This window comes from Myotis nattereri (genome assembly GCF_964212035.1).
Source record: "Myotis nattereri genome assembly, chromosome: 11".
Classification (NCBI taxonomy): Eukaryota; Metazoa; Chordata; class Mammalia; order Chiroptera; family Vespertilionidae; genus Myotis; species Myotis nattereri.
This window is the reverse complement of record NC_138086.1, coordinates 47,144,507-47,166,541: the sequence shown is the minus strand read 5'-3', so window position 1 is coordinate 47,166,541 and position 22,035 is coordinate 47,144,507. Positions and strand designations below refer to the sequence as shown.

Below are 22,035 nucleotides of genomic sequence, written 5' to 3'. Positions count from 1 at the left end.
TGCACTAGAGTTGATAAAAAATAAAAAAGTAGGAAAACAAAATGCTCCCAAGTCCTGAGGCCCTTCACTGTTTTCATGACCTTTCACCAGTCAGTTACATTTTATCCTTTTCTGGACAATCAAATCAAGTGCCTCTTATAATTTCAGCAGTTTTAAGTAGTAATGTTAAAAATAACTCATTCAGATTAAAATTACTATAATTTAAGTTAAAAAATCAAAATAGTTATAACACAAATGAAATGATTTGAAAAAAAGAATGTGATTAATAATATTGTGAGCTGGTCATTAATCTAAACATCAGAAGTATACAGATAAACTGAAAACTAAGAACAATATTTGAAGACTTTTAAGAAAACGCAATATAATAGATCATAAATTATGTGCAGAGACTGACACTTACAGACATTTCCAGTATTTACATCCATTTTCAAAATATTACCAAAGTGTAAACATAAGATAATCATCCTTCCATTTTCATTCTTAAAATGAATACAGTGAAATTTCCAGTGTGATCTAGATCACTTTTTTTTCAAAGATATGCAAAGATGGCAAAAATGTACAATAGCAAGCACTAGTATTACCACATTTTGACTAATTTAGTCTTTTAGTATTAGAAAAGGTTTGCTGGAATTGGTAGTTCAGTAATAGTGGTTCCTTGTTTCTCATGGTATTAATAAATAGCAAAGCACCACACATCTCAAAATATTAATAGAATATCCAGTATGGCAGCTTCATTATCATACCCCAAAATGAAGACAGACAGAGAAAATATACATAGTGACGGGTAACTGTAAAACACAGCGAGTGATCTATACCTAGTGACAGAAGCACTGAAGCCAAACAGGCAATACTCTGCCACTAACAAGGAGGCAGGCCTTCAGGAAAGAACAGAATTGTGAATTTCTAGTTTAGATTATTCCAGATTTCCCATATTCAGACAAGCAAATAACAAAAACAAAGCAAAACACAATGTTCAAAATAAGAGATGGAGCTACATGGGCTGGAGCCCTTTACATGATCTGTTACCTGTAACCTCCAAAAGTGCCCCCAAGCTTTGTGTATGTAACATTTCCAGTGCAACATATGGACTGAGACTCTCCACGCAGAAAAGGAAGTAAAATACTTGTCAAAGAATTTGTCTGCCCTCAACTCTTATTCTGGAACCTGTCCCTTGGAAAGTGGGTGACCTCAGTTTTAGGGCCAATGCAGCAAACAGAACCAGATACATAAACATAAGGAGCAAAACAACAACATCAACAAAAAGATTCATTATTTGAAATTTCTCAAGATGAGTTATAGTTTCTCCTCCTTCTGCCTTAGTCCCTGGCATTTGAATTAGTTTGACGAAATGTTGAAATCCTTAATACTGGCTTTAAAATATGAGCTCACTGCTAGACTGTATTCTGGGTACTATCTTAAATAAACTTTAACTTTAAATGAAGATCCCTAAAGAATGGGAGAGAATGGCTCAGAAAAACCATTCAGAGCATCTCTAAACATAACTGACAGCTCACCTTTATGGGGACATTCTGTGTGCTCAGTCAAATTGCTTCTCTAGTTGCATGTTACTCAAATCTAAGTTTTCTCGAACTGGTATTTCTATTGTTTTTAAAAGTACATTTGTTAAAATACTAGCCGAGTCCACTTGGGAAATCTTGAGTTGAAAATATGTGACGAGTTCCCGACTGTGTCATCGTCGGGCTGCAGACGAGCCAGAATGTTCCCCGGGAGAGGAAACCTGAAAACGTTGGTTTCCTTAAAAACCAATTTCCTGTTCAATTTGTTGGGGAAAGAAATTTTGTTGTGTGTGTCAGTGTTGCTGACAAACTGAGATGCTGCAGGAGCAAAGTAAACAACAGATCCCAATATCCCATGGCTGCATTCATGTCAGATTTTTCCTTTGTTTGGCTAAATCTGGAAGATAAATGTTATCCTCAGAATCCCAAGGTAATACCACATCCACAGTCTTAAGGCTTTTGCTTCCTTCTGGGGTGAACACATACTAGAATTCTTTTCTCTCCTTCAGATGCCCAGCAAGCAGAACAGTTTGCTCAACTTCTGCCACGGGAAGTGATTCTGGGGCAGAGCACCCACGTTTCCACAGTGGGGTTGTCTCACTGTCCAGACACAGAAATAAGGGGGACCTTTCTCACACTTTGGAGTGGATCCTGCAGCCCAGACCTCATGGCAGGAGGGCGCTCAAGCCATGCAGACATACACAAACACCCAGGGTCAGGACCCCATGCTGGACATCCATGGCACTCCATTTCACAACACCAGGGTGGGTCATGCTCTTATTGGGCACTGTCATGCTGGTTTTTCAAGTGACACACGCACCCACCCAACATAACACAAGATGTTGGTAAGTCAGAGAAGAGGGAAACATTTGCAGCTCTCACAAATGAGCTCCTTGGCTTGTTAAGAAACTAAAGGCGGCTTGGGATTATTTAAGTAGGTTAAAATGAAAGGAATTCTATTATCACAGAAAATGCAGGTATTCAACACCAGGTTCCCCAATCTGCCCACAGCACATTACCCGGGTCATAGTTTCTTCTTCATCCCCCGGAGGGGAGGAGAGCGGGGCAGGAAGAGGCGGGCCCTCTCTTGGAGCACCCTCTTCGCCTGGAAGAGAGTGTGTTACTGCTCCCCAGCACCCTCTATTGCCATCTTTTCTGTCTTTCTAGATTTCCTCTGCATCTGCTCTTGTTCCTTCCTCCTCAGCTTTTCTCTCTGCTTTTCCATTTTCTCTTGAGCCTTCCGAGCCTTCTCTAGAGACACCTTCATTTCCTTGAGCTTTTTTTTGACCACTGCTCGGTCCTGCGATGATGCCATTCCAAGAGCCTTAAGAAGGAAATATAAACAAACTGAATCTGAAAACCAGTGACTTCTTTGCTTATGATGAGGCCGATATCGCAATATGTTCTAACTCAAAAATTAATTTAAACACAATTGAGGTGAAAACTAAAGAAGAGCTGATTACATTTGCCAAAAATGTATAAGCTTTATTTGCTCTTTTTTTCTTTGAAGTCCCTAGCACAGTATGCCCCAAACCTTGCTAAGGAATGCTTTCCAGATTGGTAATTAATGGGTGAATGAATGAAAAAAGGTCACAATTCTGCTTCTCCAACCTTTAGGTTGTAGACATTTACAGGCAAAAGATAGGAGTGGGCCCCTGCTGCCACAGAGGGCTCCCGGAAGGGCAGGAAGAATCGACATGGCTTCCTTTCTGCCAATGTATTCATTGACAGTGAGGACCCAAAGTGTATTTAGCACCAGAATGCTCATGTCAGCAGACTAGCCATTTGCTCCCTGTAGGCAGACCTATAAAGGAAGCCTGATTATAACAAGAGGGTTGCTCAATTAGCTTGGAATTCAGAATATGGGGAGTTGGTTGCATAGTACTTTAAATGCTTCATGACCTTCAGCATCAACAGCGGGATGCATCCATCTCCCCAAGGGGACAGCCTTGTCAATGGACTTTCATATTTACAGGCTATTCATTGATCTCTAACCTTTTCAAGATTGTCACAAGATACTCATCTGCCCGTCCTCCCAGCAGGGGCTGAGGTCAGGGGTGGCAAGTTGGCTGTAAGCTCCTTTTGCCCTTTCTCCGCAGGGATGGGCGCCACCTCAGCCTCTAAAGAGATGGACTGGACAGGTGAACATGAGAGAGCAATGGAGGGGGAGGGAAGACACCGCCGCACATATTTGGGGAAGGAAGTTCTGGGGAAAACATCATCCCAGTTTTGGAGTGGTCCCTGGTGTGCAGGGACGAGTCGGGATGGAGAGGATACATGAATAAAGAAGGGGAGGTTCATGGATTTGGGTTTTAACTCTTATGTGATGAAAGAGTCCACATTGGCCATTATTAAAACTCATACTACATAGAAGTAAGTAGAGTTAATACATGGGCCATGTGTTGCTAGGTGAAAGCAATGGAGTGAGTCCCTCCCTCTCCTACTCGGCAGCCTACTCTTTAGATCCCCTAATGACTTTCTGAACCTGCATTTACTACTCAAACAATCCACCGTCCTTCATGCTGAGGGTTGATGAGAATTACCTCTCCCATATGGAGAATGCTCTTATTTAAACGAAAACATTTTAGGTGCTATGAGCAATACAAATTATGCTTGGTAACCTAACACAGACATATATAATTCGTTACCTTCAGTTTATTTCCATCCAACTGCAGGAGTTGCTCTCCAGTGATGTTTTGGGCACTGAATTCAGATACATACTGCTCCAGATTTAGGCTCATGAGCCAGTGAGAAACCTGCTGCACACTCCACTCCTGAACGGCCCGATTCTGACACTGACTGTGCTTGGGAGACTGTCCGTCATCAAGGATCTGAGGTAGAATGTCACGCAGTGTTGTTAAAGGGCTGAAGTGCTATGGCTCAGCATGGCATATTGCGCTATCCAAAGGAATTTCTTGCCTACTAGAGCCATATTTATTTTTAAACCATAGAATGATAAGCTAATGGTTCTAGTTGTGTATGTAACACACATACATGTTTATTACCTACATGTTTTTAGATGCTTGGAAACCTAGGAACTCCCCTAAATAAAACAGCATTTTCAATGTAGGAAGTTTAATATTGACAAATCCACTCTACTGTTGCAAGCTTTTACATGAAAACACTTTGGAAAGATTATCAGATGCAGAAAACAAATATGCCATTTAATCCCTATAGACAAGACATCACTCTGCATTTCTCCTCTGCTAAGACATTAGAGATACGTAAAAACACATTTAAAAGTATTGTGGCATCTTTCACTTAGAAGAGGAGAGCAATGAACCCTCAGGTATTTTTAGGGGGAAATTTCACCGCCATTATTTCACTTGTGCAGCAAGCAAACCATGAGGGCAGTGGGGCAGGAGGTATCCATAATTACTTTTAATAAATGAAGAAACTGAGGTTCTGAACATCTACAGATCTGTCCAATGCACAATATTACTTTTAATGGTGCAAAGGGCAGGTTGGTTCCTAGAACCACTATGCTGAGAGGCGATGAGGCGATGATGGGTCTGGGAGGAGAGACAGAAGCTACCTCAGTGACGGGCAGTGAGAACAGAAAAGGGGATGATGGGTAAGCCGAGATGAAGGCAAAGGAGGTGAAACAGAGGGAACTGGGTCAGTCAGGTAATGGTGATGGGGACACATCACGGGACTCTGGAGGTGGGATCTGGAGGTCCTCTTGAACGAGGAATATCTTTTAAACTGAGACATAGACAAGGGCAGAGTGAAACTACGTTAACACAAGGAACACCCCCAATGCAGAGGAAGCGCTCTTGTATTGTTTGAGTTTTCAATCATCTGCAAAGAGAGAAAAGGTTCAAACAAAATACCAAAAACCACCACACAGCCCATTGATAGCTCACCTCGTCATCTATCATATCCAGGCTCTGAGTGAGGGAGCAACAAAGGAATCAAAGAGAAAAGTGTTACAGAAACAGGACACACAATATGTACAGTACAGTCTTATAAAATTAAAGTTACACCGAGCCTGAAGAATATGGGCAAAGAGTTTAAGAGAAAAAAATGTTTTACAAAACAAAACAACATGTTAGAAATAACTAAGAACACATATTTAGAGCAAAACTATCTTTACTTACGATGCCTCCCTCCCTCCCTTCCTTCCACTCCAATACTGGTATTTCTTTCCTTGTCTCTTGGGGCACTAAGTCCGTCACTAGTGTAACTTCCTGCCTCTCTTGTATATATGTATCTCCTGAGAATCCTTAGGAATGCTATTTTGACCCTCGCATCTAAATTCGTGGTCTGACACAGTTGTCCTTCCTTCTCAGAATTGTATCTCTCCCTTTTTCACTGCAGTGAATCTTAATCAGGAGCCACACCCAACTCAGAAGAAATATCAGATTCTTCGGGTGGGCGTGACGGTGGGAAAGGTGAGGGAGAAAAGCAATGGTGAATTTGTGAACTCCGTGAGATTTCTGAGATGTTTCCTACTTTTGCTCTCCAGTGCCCAGCCTCCCGCCCCCACACCTTTGCTCAGAGTCATGGAGCTCTGGAATCAGAGAAAGGCCGAGATATAGTGTATAGTAAGGGAGGGCTCCAAGGGCCTCGGAAACAACAGTTTGCTTTCATGTTGCGACAGAGAGGGGGACACCAATTTCCTAGCAAAGATCATGGCTCCAATTACCCACATGCAAAATCTACCTTAGACACATTTCCCTGTGACAGTGCACGGGGAGAACGTATGTCGGGGATAGCAGTTCTATGATGGACATGAGCATACCTCATCTGATGACAGCGCTAGGGATTGAGAGAGCCCCGGGGTTCTGGGCTCCGCTCCTAGGCCGCTCAGGTCTGCCGAGCTGGTACTACTGGGACTGAAGTCATCGTTGAAGGTAAAATTCTGTAACAATAAACGAAGCGCAGGGTTAAAAGAGCACCGTGAAGGAACCCAAGGTAGGTGTGCTTGCAAGTTCTAAAAAGGTTAATTTGAAGTCATCTCATTAGTTCACTTTGGGGTTGGTGATGACCTTCGACCAGGCAGTGTCGGACACTGCACCTGTGGTGAATGGGGGATTCTGAGAGCTTCTCTGCCAGGTGAAAGGATAGGTGTTTTGGAGTAATGATTCTGCAGTCTCTCTTCAAGGGTGCAGCATTCATTATCCTCTGCAACTGCTCAGAGGAGTGATATTAATGAGCCCATCTTCTTTGACCCTAATGGTAATGAGCAACAGTGTAAGGAAAAAATGCAAGGTGGTGTGGAGAGCCCAAGCTATTAGGAACAGATGGCAATCCGTATTAGAAAGGTAGCCGAGCACCCCCAGAAGGCCCGCTGCTGCTGCTGCGATAAACACTGTGAGGAACGGCAGGTCCTCTTCAGGGCGTGACCTTCAAAGATGGTGGTTCAGGGGGGGGTCACAACCTGACTGCACTACCTGCGCCAGGACAACGCTCACGTGGCGCCAGCAAAGTCCAAAGAGGCTGCACTACGAGCAGACACATGCTCCCAAACAGTTGCCTGGGGGTAGAAAGAAAACTTCCCCAGAACCTCATTTAAATGTTCAGTGGATATTAAAGTCAAATACGTCCACAATGACTTCAGAGCTGCCTCGGTGAAAACATTTTAAACCAAATCTGGAGTCCCTCCAGTGTAAGATAATGGTAGAATTATTCAAACAACATTGAGATACATCAGATCCAATGCTGAAAATGTTTCCAGGCCAAAGTGGTCTACTGCTGTCAAAACTTCTTTTCTAATTGCTTCCCAGGGACTCTCAAGAACTTGGCCAACCCCATCTTGTTTCCTATTCCACTGCCTTAGAAATTGGACTGTCAGTTTTCCATTAGATTCTCTTGTACTGGCTGAGCTGGCTGTCAAGAATAAATGCCATGCCAGAGGCTGGAGAGCTCAGTACCAAACAGACTGCAGGGTTTGCGGAATGTTCAGAGAAGACTGAATCAGAGCACGGAGCTGGGCTAGTAGAGCGTTTAAGCAGGAGGCATTCAACACAGCGCATTACCATTTGGTACTGTCAGTGGAAATACAACCCCAAAGCCCATCACAACCCTGTGAGTTGTTGACCACAAGAAAAGAATTAAATTCAAGTAACTTTAACCACATGTTTCTGTTTGAGAAAGAGAAGTGAACACAGATAAAAGGAGACCACACAACATGTGAAAGTTAGCCACCGCATGTGTTTCAATAACATGTTAGGTAAGGTTTGCAGTGTCATGCTGGAAATAACCATCATGCATTTAAAAACAAGCAGCGTCCATGCACATACTTCCTAATTCTGCTAAAGTTAAAGAACTTTCGTGATAGAATTACAACAGCTGTTCGACATGGAAGCTTGATTTAAGAGAAGAAATAAGTAAGGGTGCTATGTCAGCATTGGTTTGTTTTAAAGAGTTTCATTTAGATGTATTGAACACATATCCAGTCCCAAATTTATCTGTTTTCCAGTAAATCTTGACGAGCGCAGCAAAAATAGTTTGGTAATGCAATTTAAACTGGAATGCTTGGTAAACAGATCTATCACACTGTGCCATGATTCAAATGCATCTTTCCCAGCATGGTTTCACTGTCAACCGGAGATTAAATAGCAATATGTGAAAAGACAGGCAAATCGAAGATTAACGCACAATCTAGCAGGGACCAGTATTAAAGAAGGTGATGGTTAAAGGGGCTCTCTGTTCCCCGCACGGGAAGTACCATGCACTGTTTATTGCAGTGTTATCACATTGGTTTCTTGGATCCAGAGCATACACACAAGTTGAGAATGCTTCCCAAAGATTGAAGAGGAGGAAGAGATTTGGGGTTTTCTTGTTTGCTTTTTTAATCCAAGTGTTTTCTACCTTGGACCCCTTTTTATCTGAAATTAGAGTTTCAGGAGAAGGCTGGAGGGGACTTGGAGGTGAAGGCAGGTTCCTGAAGGAATAGGATCCTTTCCGGCTTTCGTGAAACCAGGAGAAAGGCACGCAAGGTGAGCGAGGGGAGGCCGGCGCTGCGGAGGGGGGCTTCGCTTTCCAGTGGTCCAGCCTGCCTCTGAAGATCCTGTTCCATGAAAAGAATGGGGGTGTTAGACAAAGAAAGGGCAGACTTGAAACTGACAGAAACGAACCCTGAAGGGGCTCCGAACACAGTTCCAAGTAACAATTTGAGAAACTGTCCTACACAACAGATGCTTTTTTTCTTTCACTTTTGACTGGAACATTAATCCTAATCATTATGGGTTGTTGTTTTTTTGGGGTTTTTTGTTTTGTTTTGTTTTTGTTTTTGCGTCTAAATGGATTCTGTAATGACAGACGTTTTGTACTGCTATGTCCGTGATAAATTTTTATGAAATATACCTAATAATAAATTCAGGGATGGGCAAAAAGTTAGGTCTGCAGTTATGTGTATGGAAAATAACACAACAATTAATACATAGTAATGCAAGAATAAACCGTGCTTCACGTACTCACAACCGTACACTTACTTTTGCCAATGCCTGTGTATGTGGATGAATTACCATCCGGGAGGAGATTGTCGTTCAGGAGCTGCTCTGAGGTTAGTCATCACAGCATCCCCTAATTGGAGACACACATCAGTGCCTCACTGCTGGTGACTCTAGCTACTGATGAGCATTCTTTTCTGGCCTCCTCTCAACTCAGATTCCCAAGGGTCTCAACTTTAGAAAATGATGTACTTAAATAACTTGGAAATTTCAGGGCTCAGGATACTTTAAGCAGAACATACACTTGGTTGGTTTTTCATCATAATCTTAGTGCCTTTTCATAGAAGGAGCACCAGACCTGAAGTCTTAATACTCTGCTTGGAGGTCAGGGTCTGCCACCTTCTGAACACAGGACCATGGGCCTTTGCTCAGCCTCTATTCCCTCATCTATAAAAGGGGGATGTTTTATGTGTATCACATGTGGTTAAGAATTAAATGAGACAGTATGTGTAAAAAGTGCTTTGAAAACTATAATGTCTATGCTTACTGTTTAACATTCAAAGGCATTTGAGAACACAGTTTGAAACATGTTATTCTTAATATCTTGCATTAGAGAAAAATAATTCTTAGGAACTGAGGCAGGAATGGGCAGTAGTATCTGCATCTTGGAAGAGGTCACCCTCAAAATGTCCAAATGATACTTGATGCAGTGCCTACAATTTGTTAGCAGTTGATGTGATGACAACAAAGAGATTCTCTTTCATTTAAAAGTGACTCAACACCTTAGCTAGATAGCTAATGTCTGACATGGATACTGAATTTCAATCTTCTCACATCTCATTTCAAATATTTTGAAATATGACATGTTTCAAATTTACCTGAATAGTATAACTCCTAACAATTCCTGCTCACTTCCAAAGATTATTGTGAGAATCAAATGGGACAATAAATGTAAAACCATCTTATAAACTGTAAAGCAATGTATAAATGTAAAGGGATTGTAAGAATGATAATTAAAGAGAATGAAAAATCAGTGAAGTTTTGGAAGAATACTGACATCATAGGTTGGGGGTGAAAAACCGTTGGCCACACTAAAGATTCCAGAAAAGGGGATGATTTAAATGGTGTATTTCTTTTTCTTTTCTTTTTCTTAGTGAATGGGAGCCATTCAATTTTTATGTTGTATTGATTTTTAGAGCGAGTGGGAGGGAAAGAGGGAGAGAGAAACATTGATATGACAGCAAAACATCGACTGGATGCCTCCTGCATGCCCCCTACCAGGGATGGAGACCAAAACCTGGAATGTGCCCTGACCAGGACTTGAACTGGCAACCTTTCAGTGCATGGTACGATGCCCAACCAACTGAGCAACAACGGCCAGGGCTAAATAGTGTTTTTCTTAAAATGACAACAACAACAACAACGACAATAAAATCACAAAGGAATCTGCAAGGATAACAGAAAGACTGACTAGAGAGGGGCCAACCTTCAATTTCATCTTAAAGTTTAAAAAAAATGTTGTATCCTTAAACCCACCTACTTCTTATGAAACGATGGAGGAGAGGAGCACAATAACTGAACTTGACGCATGCGAGCAGAGGCAGATTGGTCTTCTGTGGAAGCGCTTTCTGCTCCTGGGTCATGGACCAGTCTGCTAAGAATCACTGGGGCAGCTGTTCAAATGCAGATCCTTGGACACCCAAACTTACTGAATTGGAATTGTGAGAACAGAAGGGAGGAGTTGATCTGGAATCTACTTTAACACATATCTGAGCTGACTCTTAAAAGTTTTAATATCTGTATTTATTAATATTATCCTGAATGCAAATATGAGGCTTTGGGAACAGAATAGGTTATTACATACTTACATAAAATTATTGCACTGGTTCCCCATACCATAATTTTCTCTCTCCATAACGAGAACCAGATGTCTTAAAGTTGGTCTACTCTACACTGTAGGTGAGAAATGTAAAAAGTATGAATCTGGACAGTTATATAGGAGAGGGCCAGCTGTCCCTGCCTTGCCCTGAGAGGAGGAGAGAAATCCTATCTCCTCAATGTAAACAAATTCAACTTGGGAAGGATCTTGGGTTCTCTCAGCCTTTGGAAAGAAATATAAGTCCTGGGGGAGATAAAACAAGTTATCTCAGGCTTTACAAGCTTGGGAATGTCTCCACAGAGAGGTCTCAGCCCCCTCTCCCATCCGCACCCCTTAAAAATGGAACCACACATTGGGTAGCTGGCTCTCTCCATCTATCCATAATTTAACTTCTGAGGTTTATCTTTTAGCTCAGGCCCTACATTCCATTAAAAAATGATGAGAAAGCTCTAAAATAAAAATATTTTCTCAGTAGCCTCACACTCTTATAAGTAGGCATATCTGAAATAAACTGGACCTGATGATTTATTTTTCTCCTTTGGTTATAAATTTCTGAATCAATCAAAGTGACGTGGGAAATTCTTTAGGTGTTCATCCACAATTTAGATAAAGCATTGTAGTGCTTTGATACATGGATACTGTTTTAAGTTATAAATAGGCCATTATCAATGACAGCTAAACTATCTTCCTATTCCCAAGTGGACTGCCTTTGTAACAACCCTTTTAGAACAACCACTACCACTTTTTTTTTTTTTGCAAGAAATAAGATTATTGGTACCTAATTTTTGTCATTCTAATGACTTATTTGGAAAGGACTTTTGGTAGTTCAAACCCTGGCCAGGCAATATTTCAAACAAAATCTGAAGACCACATCTAAACGCTGCCATAAAATTCTCGCTGCCAGGAAAATATCCAAGACTGATAATTCCACGTGCACTTGGACATCCAGTGCTGAAGGCAGGCCTGGAGGCCACAATGGGGGTGTGATGAAGGAGGTGAGGGAAGCTCAGCCTTGGTGATATCCAGAGGCTTTCTTAGACAATGAAGATAATGGAAGGCAAGAGGAAAAGTCACACAGAAAGAATGCAAGCCCACTTCTAAGGAGATGGCCACGTCCTCACAGCTGTAAACCACCGGTTCTGAGGTATTCTGAAGAATATTTTCCAATTCTCCAGGAGGTCTGGCTGTGCCCCGCTGAGGCTGTATCCTGCCCTCCTCGTTTATTTGTGTATCCTCGATTCTAAAACTCCCTCCATACACTGATGTAACCTCTGTGTGTTTGCCAGTATCCACAAAGAGCTGAACAGGCATGCTTCCATTTGCTTGGGATCTTGAGTAGGGAATGTTCATTTAAAAAAGTAAACTCTCCACTACTTTAAACTCATAGACCTATCAGCTTTCCAGATATGCTTTCTAAAATAAATGCCAATTTCCTTCCGGATAAATTGAACTATTGAGTCTACAAAAGGAGCACAGGAGTTTTGGTAACAGTTATTCTATTATTGATCACTCTTACAGCCTGTTTCACTTGGTGGAGAAATGTATTACAAATAAGATAAAATTCTTCCTTCCCTCCTTTCCTTTCCTTCCTCTTTTCTTTCTTAACATTTTTTACCCTCAGGGCAGGTTATGGGCTAAGTACTAACTCTATATTCATCCTTCATAATCCCCATGAAAAATCAAGATCAGTGGATATGAATTCTTAATGGATCTGAAAAGAATTTCTAGGTATGTGCTCTGTACTTCCTTCACAGCTTGTACACTAATGGCTCACTGTCACTGAATCAAATCATAGCTATATTTCTGATTATTTTATTGTTAGGAACTGGAATGCTAAAATGTCATTTGGGGGTGGGCGATGAGGTGGGGAAGTAAGTTTCATGGCATTTAAATGGTTTATAGTTTACAGCTCCATAGAACAATTAACTCATTTATATACATCTTGGAAACAGATTATCCTGGGGCTAGGACCCCAAAAATAAATTGCTAAGGTAAACACTCCATGGTGATTTTGGGGGGTTGGTTTTAACTTTGAATACAAGGTAAATCAGGGCACATACCTAGGTTGTAGGTACAATCCCTGGCCAGGGTGCTTATGGGAGGCAACTGAACCATGCTTCTCTCTCTCTTCCTCTTTCTCTTTCTCTCTCTCTCTCTCTATCTCTCTCTCTCTCTCTCTCTCTCTCTCTCTCTCTCTTCCTTTCTCTCTCTAAAAAAAAGAATCAATAAAAACATAGCCTTGGATGAGGATTAAAGAATTTTTCTCTAGCAACCACATGAAAAAAAATTTTTAAGATAAAATTATTTTATAATGTTATTTAACCCAAAATATTCAAAGTATTATTTCAACATCTACTTAGCATAAAATTTTTAAGAAGATATTTAACATTCTTTTTTCTTATACTAAGTCTTTGAAATCTAGCATGCATTTTCTCTGATAACACATTTCAATATAGACTAGCCACATTTCAAGTGCTCAATGGCCACATCTGACCAGAGGCTACCATACTGGGTAATGCAGATGGAGACGGATGGGTGGTTGGGGACCAGGTTCTTCTAGTCCACCTCACTTATTTTTTGTAGGAAACCAAGGTCCAAGGAATTCAGAGACTTACCTATGGCAGAGTCAGGATGAATACTCGGGTGAATATTTGAATACTCAGTGGTGTTTTTTTTTCCATTGTTCACACTTCAGGTAAATGAAGACTCACTTCCCCAGAGAAGTGCCCTCTCCCTTCCCTGTCATTTTCCCATGTGCCACTCTCTAACCTAGTCCTGAGATACACAGATCTGCTCACAGGGCTTTCCATTCAGGGACTAAATTTAGAGGTTCTCCCACCAGCTCCAAAGGTTGGCAACTGCTGCTGTAGGGTAAGAGGAAGCTCTAACAATTAAATGTTTCCTGCTTTTTTCTCTGCTATGTTACCTGTTTTTAAATCAGAATGTTCACTGAGCACATATTTGAAAAGGATAAAACCAAACCATATTTCTTTGTAGGGTTTGTCTGTTTATTTACTACTAGAGGCACGATGCATGAAATTTGTGCACTCAGGGGGGTGTCCCTCAGCCTGGCCTGTGCCCTCTCACAGTCTGGGAGCCCTTGGGGGGTGTCCGACTGACAGCTTAGGCCCCTAGGGAGCAGGCCTAAGCCGGCAGTTGGACATCATTAGTGCTGCCGTGGAGGCGGGAGAGGCTCTCGCCACTGCCATTGCACTCACCAGCCGTGTTCCCCCTGTGGGAGTGCACTGACCACCAGGGGGCAGCTCCTGCATCGAGCGTCTGCCCCCTGGTGGTTAGTGCGTGTCATAGCGACCGGTCAGTTTACATGTTAGCCTTTTATTATATAGGATTATTTTAACCCCATCTATTTGTTTCATGTGGGCCATGTGTTTGAATCATTAAGTCTCCACAGGAAGTACAATAAAGTGAATTTTTTACTCTCAGGGAAGGAAAAAACTAAAACCAAGACCAAATTGGTTTTAGCAAGTATCTTAACTTTTTAATGTCTAATAGCCTCAGATTATAACTTAGATAATGTCTAATGGCCTCAGAATGACCTTATGAGAACTGGAAGAAACACCCGGGAGATAAGATTACAAACTCAATCCATGCGTTAGACTGTTCTTTCTGAGAAAGCCTCACTGGGGTGATGCATTTATTCCTAGTTCCCTGTAGCTGCTGTGCGATCTTGTGGCTAATGGTCCTCATCACCCACCTACCTCCAGGGACCCGGGAAACCAGCCTAGCTCAGCTGCACTAAACTCCCACCTGGCAGTAATTGTCCTTTCTGGAGTATGTTTTGTAAGGTTCTGGACCCATTATCAATCTACATAGAAGAACAAAGGCTGTCATTGGATTTGATTAGTGCTAACCAAATTACTGTGATAGCTCAAAAAATTACCTTTTTGAAATAGAAAAGGTCTCTCTCCTTCCCTATTATACTATTTCCATTACATGAATTCCTTTCAGTTGTCAGAATTCTACTATAATTACAAATAATTTGAAAATGATGATCCTAATTTAAAGCTATTCTATAGCGTTGGTACACGTAGAACCACCTGTGACTAAAGGAGAGACACCAGAGCTAGTGTTTTAAAGTTGTAGAGCTGGCCAGGAAGCCAAGGGGGAAGTCTGGCTGGTTCAAAAGCTGATGAGGCAGTGTGCACATGACAATCTGCCATCAGCCACCCAAGGTTTTGCCTGCCCTAGAGTAAGGTGAGCACTCACCAACAGAATCCAGATGTGCTTGCTTTTCATCTGGAATTTCTACAAAGTGGTAATACTCTGGCTACTGCCTTCACATTCAGTAGAACCTTTGCATGCCTGCTGAATGCCTGTGGTTCTGCCCCTTTTAGCCTCAAAAGTGAGAGGGAGTGACTGCCTCAGAGGCCCAGAGAAGAAAGGGAGAAACTCAGAGGTGTCTGAGCTTCTCTCCCATTCTGTATCTGGGCTTCTCTCTCTTAAACAGTTTCATTACTTGTTTCTTTTATTTCCTCTAAGCATATTTGATAGTTTTCTATTCTTAACTTTAAGGCACAAAGTAGACTTTTATATTTCTCACTCCAAAATCACACAGTTAAATCTCTTTTGAGTTGCATTATGGTCTTATTTTTAACTGAGATCGCTGTCCTCAATACACACAAAACTTTCTACCCTTTCTCCATTTTACAGCATAAAGGACAACCAACTAACAAAAATAATTAATTTGGCACTCTCTCTTGTCATCCCCCTCCCAATTCTTCTGTAATCTCAGGGAGAAGGTACAACTTCTCACCACATGGTATACCAGTAAAAAGAAAAAGAAAACAAGGAAACAGCAGAGGACAACCTATGAAATGGGTAAGTGGTCCCCAAATGATTTTATTGTGCTTTATTCTTAGCATTTTGCCTGTATCTTTCTTACTCTATGCTTTTGAGATGATTCCCAAATTTCATAAGGAAATATAAGTCAGTCAGAGAAAGACAAATACGATATGATTTCACTTATATGTGGAATCTAAGAAGCACAATCAAAGAACAAACACAATAGAAACAGACTCATAGACACAGAACAGAGTGACAGGTGTCAGACTTGTGGGGCCGGGTGAAAAAGGTGAAGGGATTGAGAAGTACAAATTGGTAGTTACAGAATAGCCATGGGGGTGAACGCACAGCTTAGGGAACATAGTCAATATTGTAATAACTAAGTATGGTGCCAGCGAGGGGACCACTTTGAAAGTATCTGATTGTCTAACCACTAAGCTGTAATACCTGAAACTAATATAAAATAATATTGAATATAAACTGCGATTTTTAAAAAACCAACCATTAGATGAGTAAGTACTTGAAGATGACAGGAAGTATTGGAAAGACATCTAGACAGGAGACACAAGCCCCAGCTAATTGACATCAATTGTCTATTGCAGTGATGGCGAACCTTTTGAGCTCGGCGTGCCAGCATTTTGAAAAACCCTAACTTAACTCTGGTGCCATGTTGCATATAGAGATTTTTTGATATTTGAAACCATAGTAAAACAAAGATTTATATTTTCGATATTTATTTTATATATTTAAATGCCATTTAACAAAGAAAAATCAACCAAAAAAATGAGTTCGCGTGTCATAGGTTCGCCATCACTGGCCTATTGCATAGTCCTGGGGTAATCAATTCAATTATATAGAGGTGAAGCCTTCATCAGTAAAGTATGGTGTTATTATCAGCCCTCCAGATCTATTGTAAGGACCAAATGATAAATGTAAACCTTCTCTGTAACTTGCAAACAATAATAATAACAGCAAATTGTTATCTTTGTTATTATTTTTATAATACCTTCTATGTGCCAGATAGCATTTTAAATGTTTTCATCTGGAATTTATACAGATGAATAAATTCTTAACCCTTACACTAATTATATAAGGTAGATACTGTTATTACCCTCATTCACACATGGGAAAATGGAGACACATAGGCTAAATAACTTGTCCAATATTTAAAAGGTGAGAGCTCTGATTCAAACCCAGGCAGTCAAACTTCAGAGCTCTATGCTTTACTATCTCTCTCTACAAAGCGGAGTTTAAATGAAGTTATCTCAGAAGAAAACTTGAAAACATGCTGCATAAAGCCCACTTCTCTAAAGGAAAGTCTTTATGGAGCAGTACGCATAGTTGACAGGGGCTACCAACGAATAGCTGAGTACAGCAGGAGACGGTCATCATTCTTACATGCTTGGGGATTGAACAGTCTTGAAAGCCAATAGGTACTTAATATCACATAGGCATCATTACGCTGTGCTTAGATAAATATTTGGTGAAACTGTTCATGAGATCAAAATTCTGCAATTAAGGCAATGGCTCTCCCAGGGCCCAGTGTAGGCTTTAATTGGAGTAAGACATATAAATTGTGAAATTTTTCTTTCATCTCACTATAGGTATATTGAAGACACTGACAACTGATTTTGGTGAACAAGGGAAGGGGGCCAGGGAGTTTAGTTATAAAGATGAATCTGTGTCCTCAATCACTCACCCATACCTGCTACTCGGAGAAAACCTATTGGCTTCTTTTTCTTTTTCTTTCCATTTCTTTCCCTTGTTGGAGTTCCTTCGCAACGGTGCCCTATAAAGGCAGACACATTCAGAAAGGGAAAGCTGACATGTTCTCCTTTAATCCTTCTTTTACAGAGGGCTTGCCTTTCACATCATGAAGTGCTTACCCCAGATCCACAAACTTCCGCTTAATTTTCCCTCCTTGTACCACCAACGAACTGGATGCCCTTAGTGATTTGGGACCTTTGGCACCATCTAGAATATAAACATTTGTAAAGAAAGACTAGTTATTATTATTTTTAAAGCTATGAGTCAAAAGTAAGTGCATCTCTTTAAGAGATCTGACTCAATTTCTAACTATAAAAGAAAATAATGGATGCCTTTTTAAAAAAGATATAAGAAACCTAGCTACGCTGAGGAACATTCAGTAAAGCTAGAAGATGTCCTGACAGATCAAGGCCCGATACTCATCACAAAAGAGCTTTAGCTTCAAAAATATTGAAATGAATAAAATAAGGAGGAATCAGCACTATCAAGTCACCTTTTACATTAACAGCAGGGACCAACATAACTTTCCTTTTGTTCCAGCCCTCTTATCTCTCAGGTCAGCACAGAAAGCCACCCTGAGAGTCAGAGAGATTTAGGGAGGAAGTGATGGGCAGAGCTTTCCCTTCCGGGCTAATGGCCTGTGGCCAGTCCTGGGACAGAGGAAGGCAGAACATGGGGAAGGCTTTCTAGAGCAGGGACTCAGCTCTAGGACACTGATATCTTTGAAAGGTCTCTCTTTGAAGTGGGGTTGGAGCATAACTTGGTTGGCCTCCTGTGATGGCGAAGATGCCAAATGCTCCTCAGTGTCTGGAGCTGAATGATCTTTGCCCTTGAGTTAAGCTGGCACTCCAAATGGTAGCAGCTGCTGGGGATGGGCACCCTTGAAATAATGCCAAAAACCAATCAGTGGAGAGACTCTGTGAATGGAGTTAGATTCTACTGGTGCAACTTATTCCACTTTGGACAAGGTGGAAGACTCCTAAGGCACTACCTGGAACCATTTAGCAAAGGATGCTGTTTGGTATTATCTTTCAGCATATCCAGTTATCTGAGATGATTAGCAAAGGGTGTTTTAATATTGATGCATATTAGAGTGTGAAACTACTCCCTAATTATTGCTGTCTATCTCTATCTCTTTAAAATTAAATAATTTCCAGCAACTTCCTGGCATGGAGTGCAGAGAGAATAGTACTGTCCTCCTAAGAAAGTGTCCAATTAACCATGCAGGTTTATTTTGTTTCTTTCAGGAGAAATTTCTTAACATGCATCCTTACAAAACACACAGTTCTCATTTAGGAGTCTATGTTCAAAGCTCTAAAGAAGCACAGGATATTAACAAACACTCTAAGGGTTCTTCTCAATGAGCTTTCCATATTCTTAGTTAGTGACACTCAGATTACAATTAATTCCTTGAAATGTACATAATAAAATACAAGAGTCAGAAATATATCCACATCCAAACCCACTTCTAATCTAAAATATCATGAGTATTTACATTGTTACTCTTTAGGTAACTGAATTAATCAGCCACAGATGTGACACAGACACATAAAGAAAATCCATGGGCATGGCACAGATACCTTCTGAGGTGATTTTGCTAATGGACATTTAAAAAAAAAAAAAAAAAGCAGGATTTCAATTCTCTTAAGAGAAGCCAGAGAAAAGAAAGTGTTGGATCCTTCCAGGTCAATCTTAAAGTAACTCTTAATGGCTAGGACTGTGCAAAGTTAAAAAGGAGACTGCCTATTATTTTCTGAATTAGAGGTAGCTGAGATGGTGAGAGGACCAGATGAGACAATGTACTTGGATGCACTCTGTGACCTATTAGAGTTGCAGTTATTGGACCTCTTGGGACTAAAAGCCTGATTGTACCCATCACAGAGCCTGCTGCTAGGCAACCTCACATCATTATCTCACACATTTGCCAAAGTGTGTTCCAAGGAACACTTATGTGAATGCCTTCAAAAAACTGAAGAGGCAAGATTAAGTAACAATGCACTTTCCCATTTTAAATCAATCAAGTACCTTTTAATGGACATCAGAACTTCTAGTCTACATAAAAACCAACATTGGATCGTTAGATTTCAGGGGAAAAATAGAAATGTGACATTTTTTGTTTGTTTATGTAGCTTTATGTAAAATTCTATTAGGCTTTTTGAAATCTCTCCAATACTACCTTCATGAGCAATTAGAAGACTGCTGACCTGGTCCTCATTTCCAAAGGCACTGAAAGAACTCCTGACAGCTAAATACTAAGGCTTTTATGGACTTCATTCTCCTCCATCTCAGGGCAAAAGCCTCTTGATTACCTCCAAAGCCTGGCTCCTCTCCTGAGTGTACAACCTCCTCTATTATAAAATGAATTGAACATCTTTCCCCCGTAATATTTCTGATTTCCTATTTTCTATTAAAGACAAGATCATATTTTCTGAGGCTAGAAACCTATGATCAGTTTTGACCTCCTCACTTCCTTCCCCCTATATTAGTGGTTCTCAACCTGTGGGTCAAGACCCCTTTGGGGGTCAAACGACCCTTTCACAGGGGTCGCCTAAGACCATTGGAAAACACATATATGATTACATATTGTTTTTGTGATTAATCACTATGCTTTAATTATGTTCAATTTTTAACAATGAAAATACATCCTGCACATCAGATATTTACATTACGATTCATAACAGTAGCAAAATTACAGTGATGAAGTAGCAACGAAAATAATTTTATGGTTGAGGGTCACCACAACATGAGGAACTGTATTAAAGGGCTGCAGCATTAGGAAGGTTGAGAACCACTGCCCTTTATCTAGTCAACGTCTGTGTCAAAGGTTCTTGCATCTTCACTGCTCCTCCTTAGAGGAGATTCCCTCAGAGTCTCTCCTAACTCATCTTTCCCATACCTAGTGTATTTTCATTCTTATTCCTCTGCTCAAACATCTTATGGTTTCCCAGTAAGGCAAGGTACCTAAGGTGTTTAAATTCTACAAATGTAGACTCAACAACCTACTGTGCAATTATATGTGCAACCACTCTTAACACACATAAACAAACTGCTTCAGGCAGCCTGGGGCAGCCCCATTCCTTTAAATTCAGCTTACTTGTGCCTGTCTCTGGCAATGCCATCTCTCCCTGCTTGACCTGCCTTCCTTACCTGCCTTTTCTGCTTTTTCAGTGGTTACTCTATGTTTTTTTTAACATCCTATTTGCCAACCTCAGCTGGATATAATCTTGCCCTCTTCTGAGCAATTATATAAAAAGGCCTAATGCAATATATTAATAGTAAATGAATCCTGAAAATTGATCTACTTGCCAGGACATTAATTCAACAAATATTTCTGAAAGCATGTCCTGTATCAGGCACTGTGCTAATAGTTACATGTAAAATTAGAATAGTAATCTCTAGATATCACCAGTAGAAAACTGATAGTGTTTAATTTACTCTACTTAACCTTGTCTGAATAAAGGTCCATTGCTATAAAGTCTAGAGACCAGCAGTTCAGTTTTAGGTTACTCAAAGAATAGGCATGAGGACAATCTATTCATGCCTCCTATTATTATATAACTTGTTTTATAAATCTCTAGAAATAGTCTTTTACCTTCTCTAATTTTGACTCAAATGGGGTTAAACGTTTACCATTTAGCCAATTACAATGGGGCTTTTTTAATCTTAGTTTCCCCTAAGATCCCACAAATATGACAACAAAATGATGACTTGTGAATGCAGTATTAACTTGAGTTAGAAATCCTTCACTTCAATTAGGTGTTCAATCACACCAGTGAGTTATCCTCAGGATAGCAATCCAATATAGCTATAACTTAATCACTAACTTTATAGTAAACTGACAGATCAAAAGCAGTGGTATATTACTGTTTTAAAAATCTAGATAAAGGGTAAACAATGACTAAGACACTTTCAGAGTTTATCTGACAATGTTCAGTGGAAGGTAATATATGTCTAGACCAGGAGTCAGCAAGCTTTCTCTGCAAAAAAAATTTAGGTTTGTGGGCTCTTTGTGACAACTACTCAACTCTGCTCTTGTGCATGAAAGCAGAGAGCACCAAACTGAGTGTGGTACCCAGAAGACTTTATAAGGGAAGGTGGAGGCTGGATTTGGTGTGATGACCTCTGTTCTAGAAAACCTGCATTGGTTTTCTGCAGAGACATACTTAATTCATCCAAGACACTAAGTATGCATCAATTATATGCCTTACTTTTTTGGGGGACTAAGAATACAAAGACGAACATGATGAATGAGAAAACTTTGTCTCATACTTGACAACTAGATCACTTATCATACACAAAGGGATAGAAGCAGAAGTAACTGAAAATTTCTATGGGATCATAGAGGAGAGAATAATTCCCTCCGTCTGGGAATGGAAAGGGAGCCATGAAAGGAGGTGAGATTTAAGCTGGGCTCTGAAGAAGGGCTAGAAATTTCCTAGAATGGCAGGTAAGAATGTAAACGTGAAGTCTAGTTTGTACTTGTGAGTACTGCTAAACCTCATTCTAGTTCATTTAGTGATGAGCCAATGACTTGTAAGAACCACGTATATAATCACACAGAGGGAAATCAAGTTAACCATATTTCACCTCTGTGCTGCCTAGGTCTGCATAGTGAATTAGTCTCACAGAGCAAGGAACTCCAGGATTCTACACAGTGCTATTCTCCAAACTG

The 22,035-nt window shown here is 40.5% G+C and overlaps 1 protein-coding gene across 1 annotated transcript in view; it reads right to left on the bottom strand.

Annotated features, from left to right (window-relative positions):
- Window positions 1-1,906: 1,906 nt before the first annotated feature.
- PPP1R9A (protein phosphatase 1 regulatory subunit 9A) overlaps window positions 1,907-22,035 on the bottom strand; it is a 241,769-nt gene continuing 221,640 nt past the window's right edge. The window contains exons 15-21 of the mRNA XM_081102246.1: window positions 17,483-17,570; window positions 17,302-17,385; window positions 8,334-8,532; window positions 6,262-6,381; window positions 5,384-5,407; window positions 4,166-4,348; window positions 1,907-2,841 (exon numbers count right to left, since the gene is read on the bottom strand). Coding sequence (XP_080958372.1) covers window positions 2,638-2,841; window positions 4,166-4,348; window positions 5,384-5,407; window positions 6,262-6,381; window positions 8,334-8,532; window positions 17,302-17,385; window positions 17,483-17,570 — 902 coding nt within the window. The 3' untranslated portion in view covers window positions 1,907-2,637. The remainder of the gene's footprint in view (window positions 2,842-4,165; window positions 4,349-5,383; window positions 5,408-6,261; window positions 6,382-8,333; window positions 8,533-17,301; window positions 17,386-17,482; window positions 17,571-22,035) is intronic.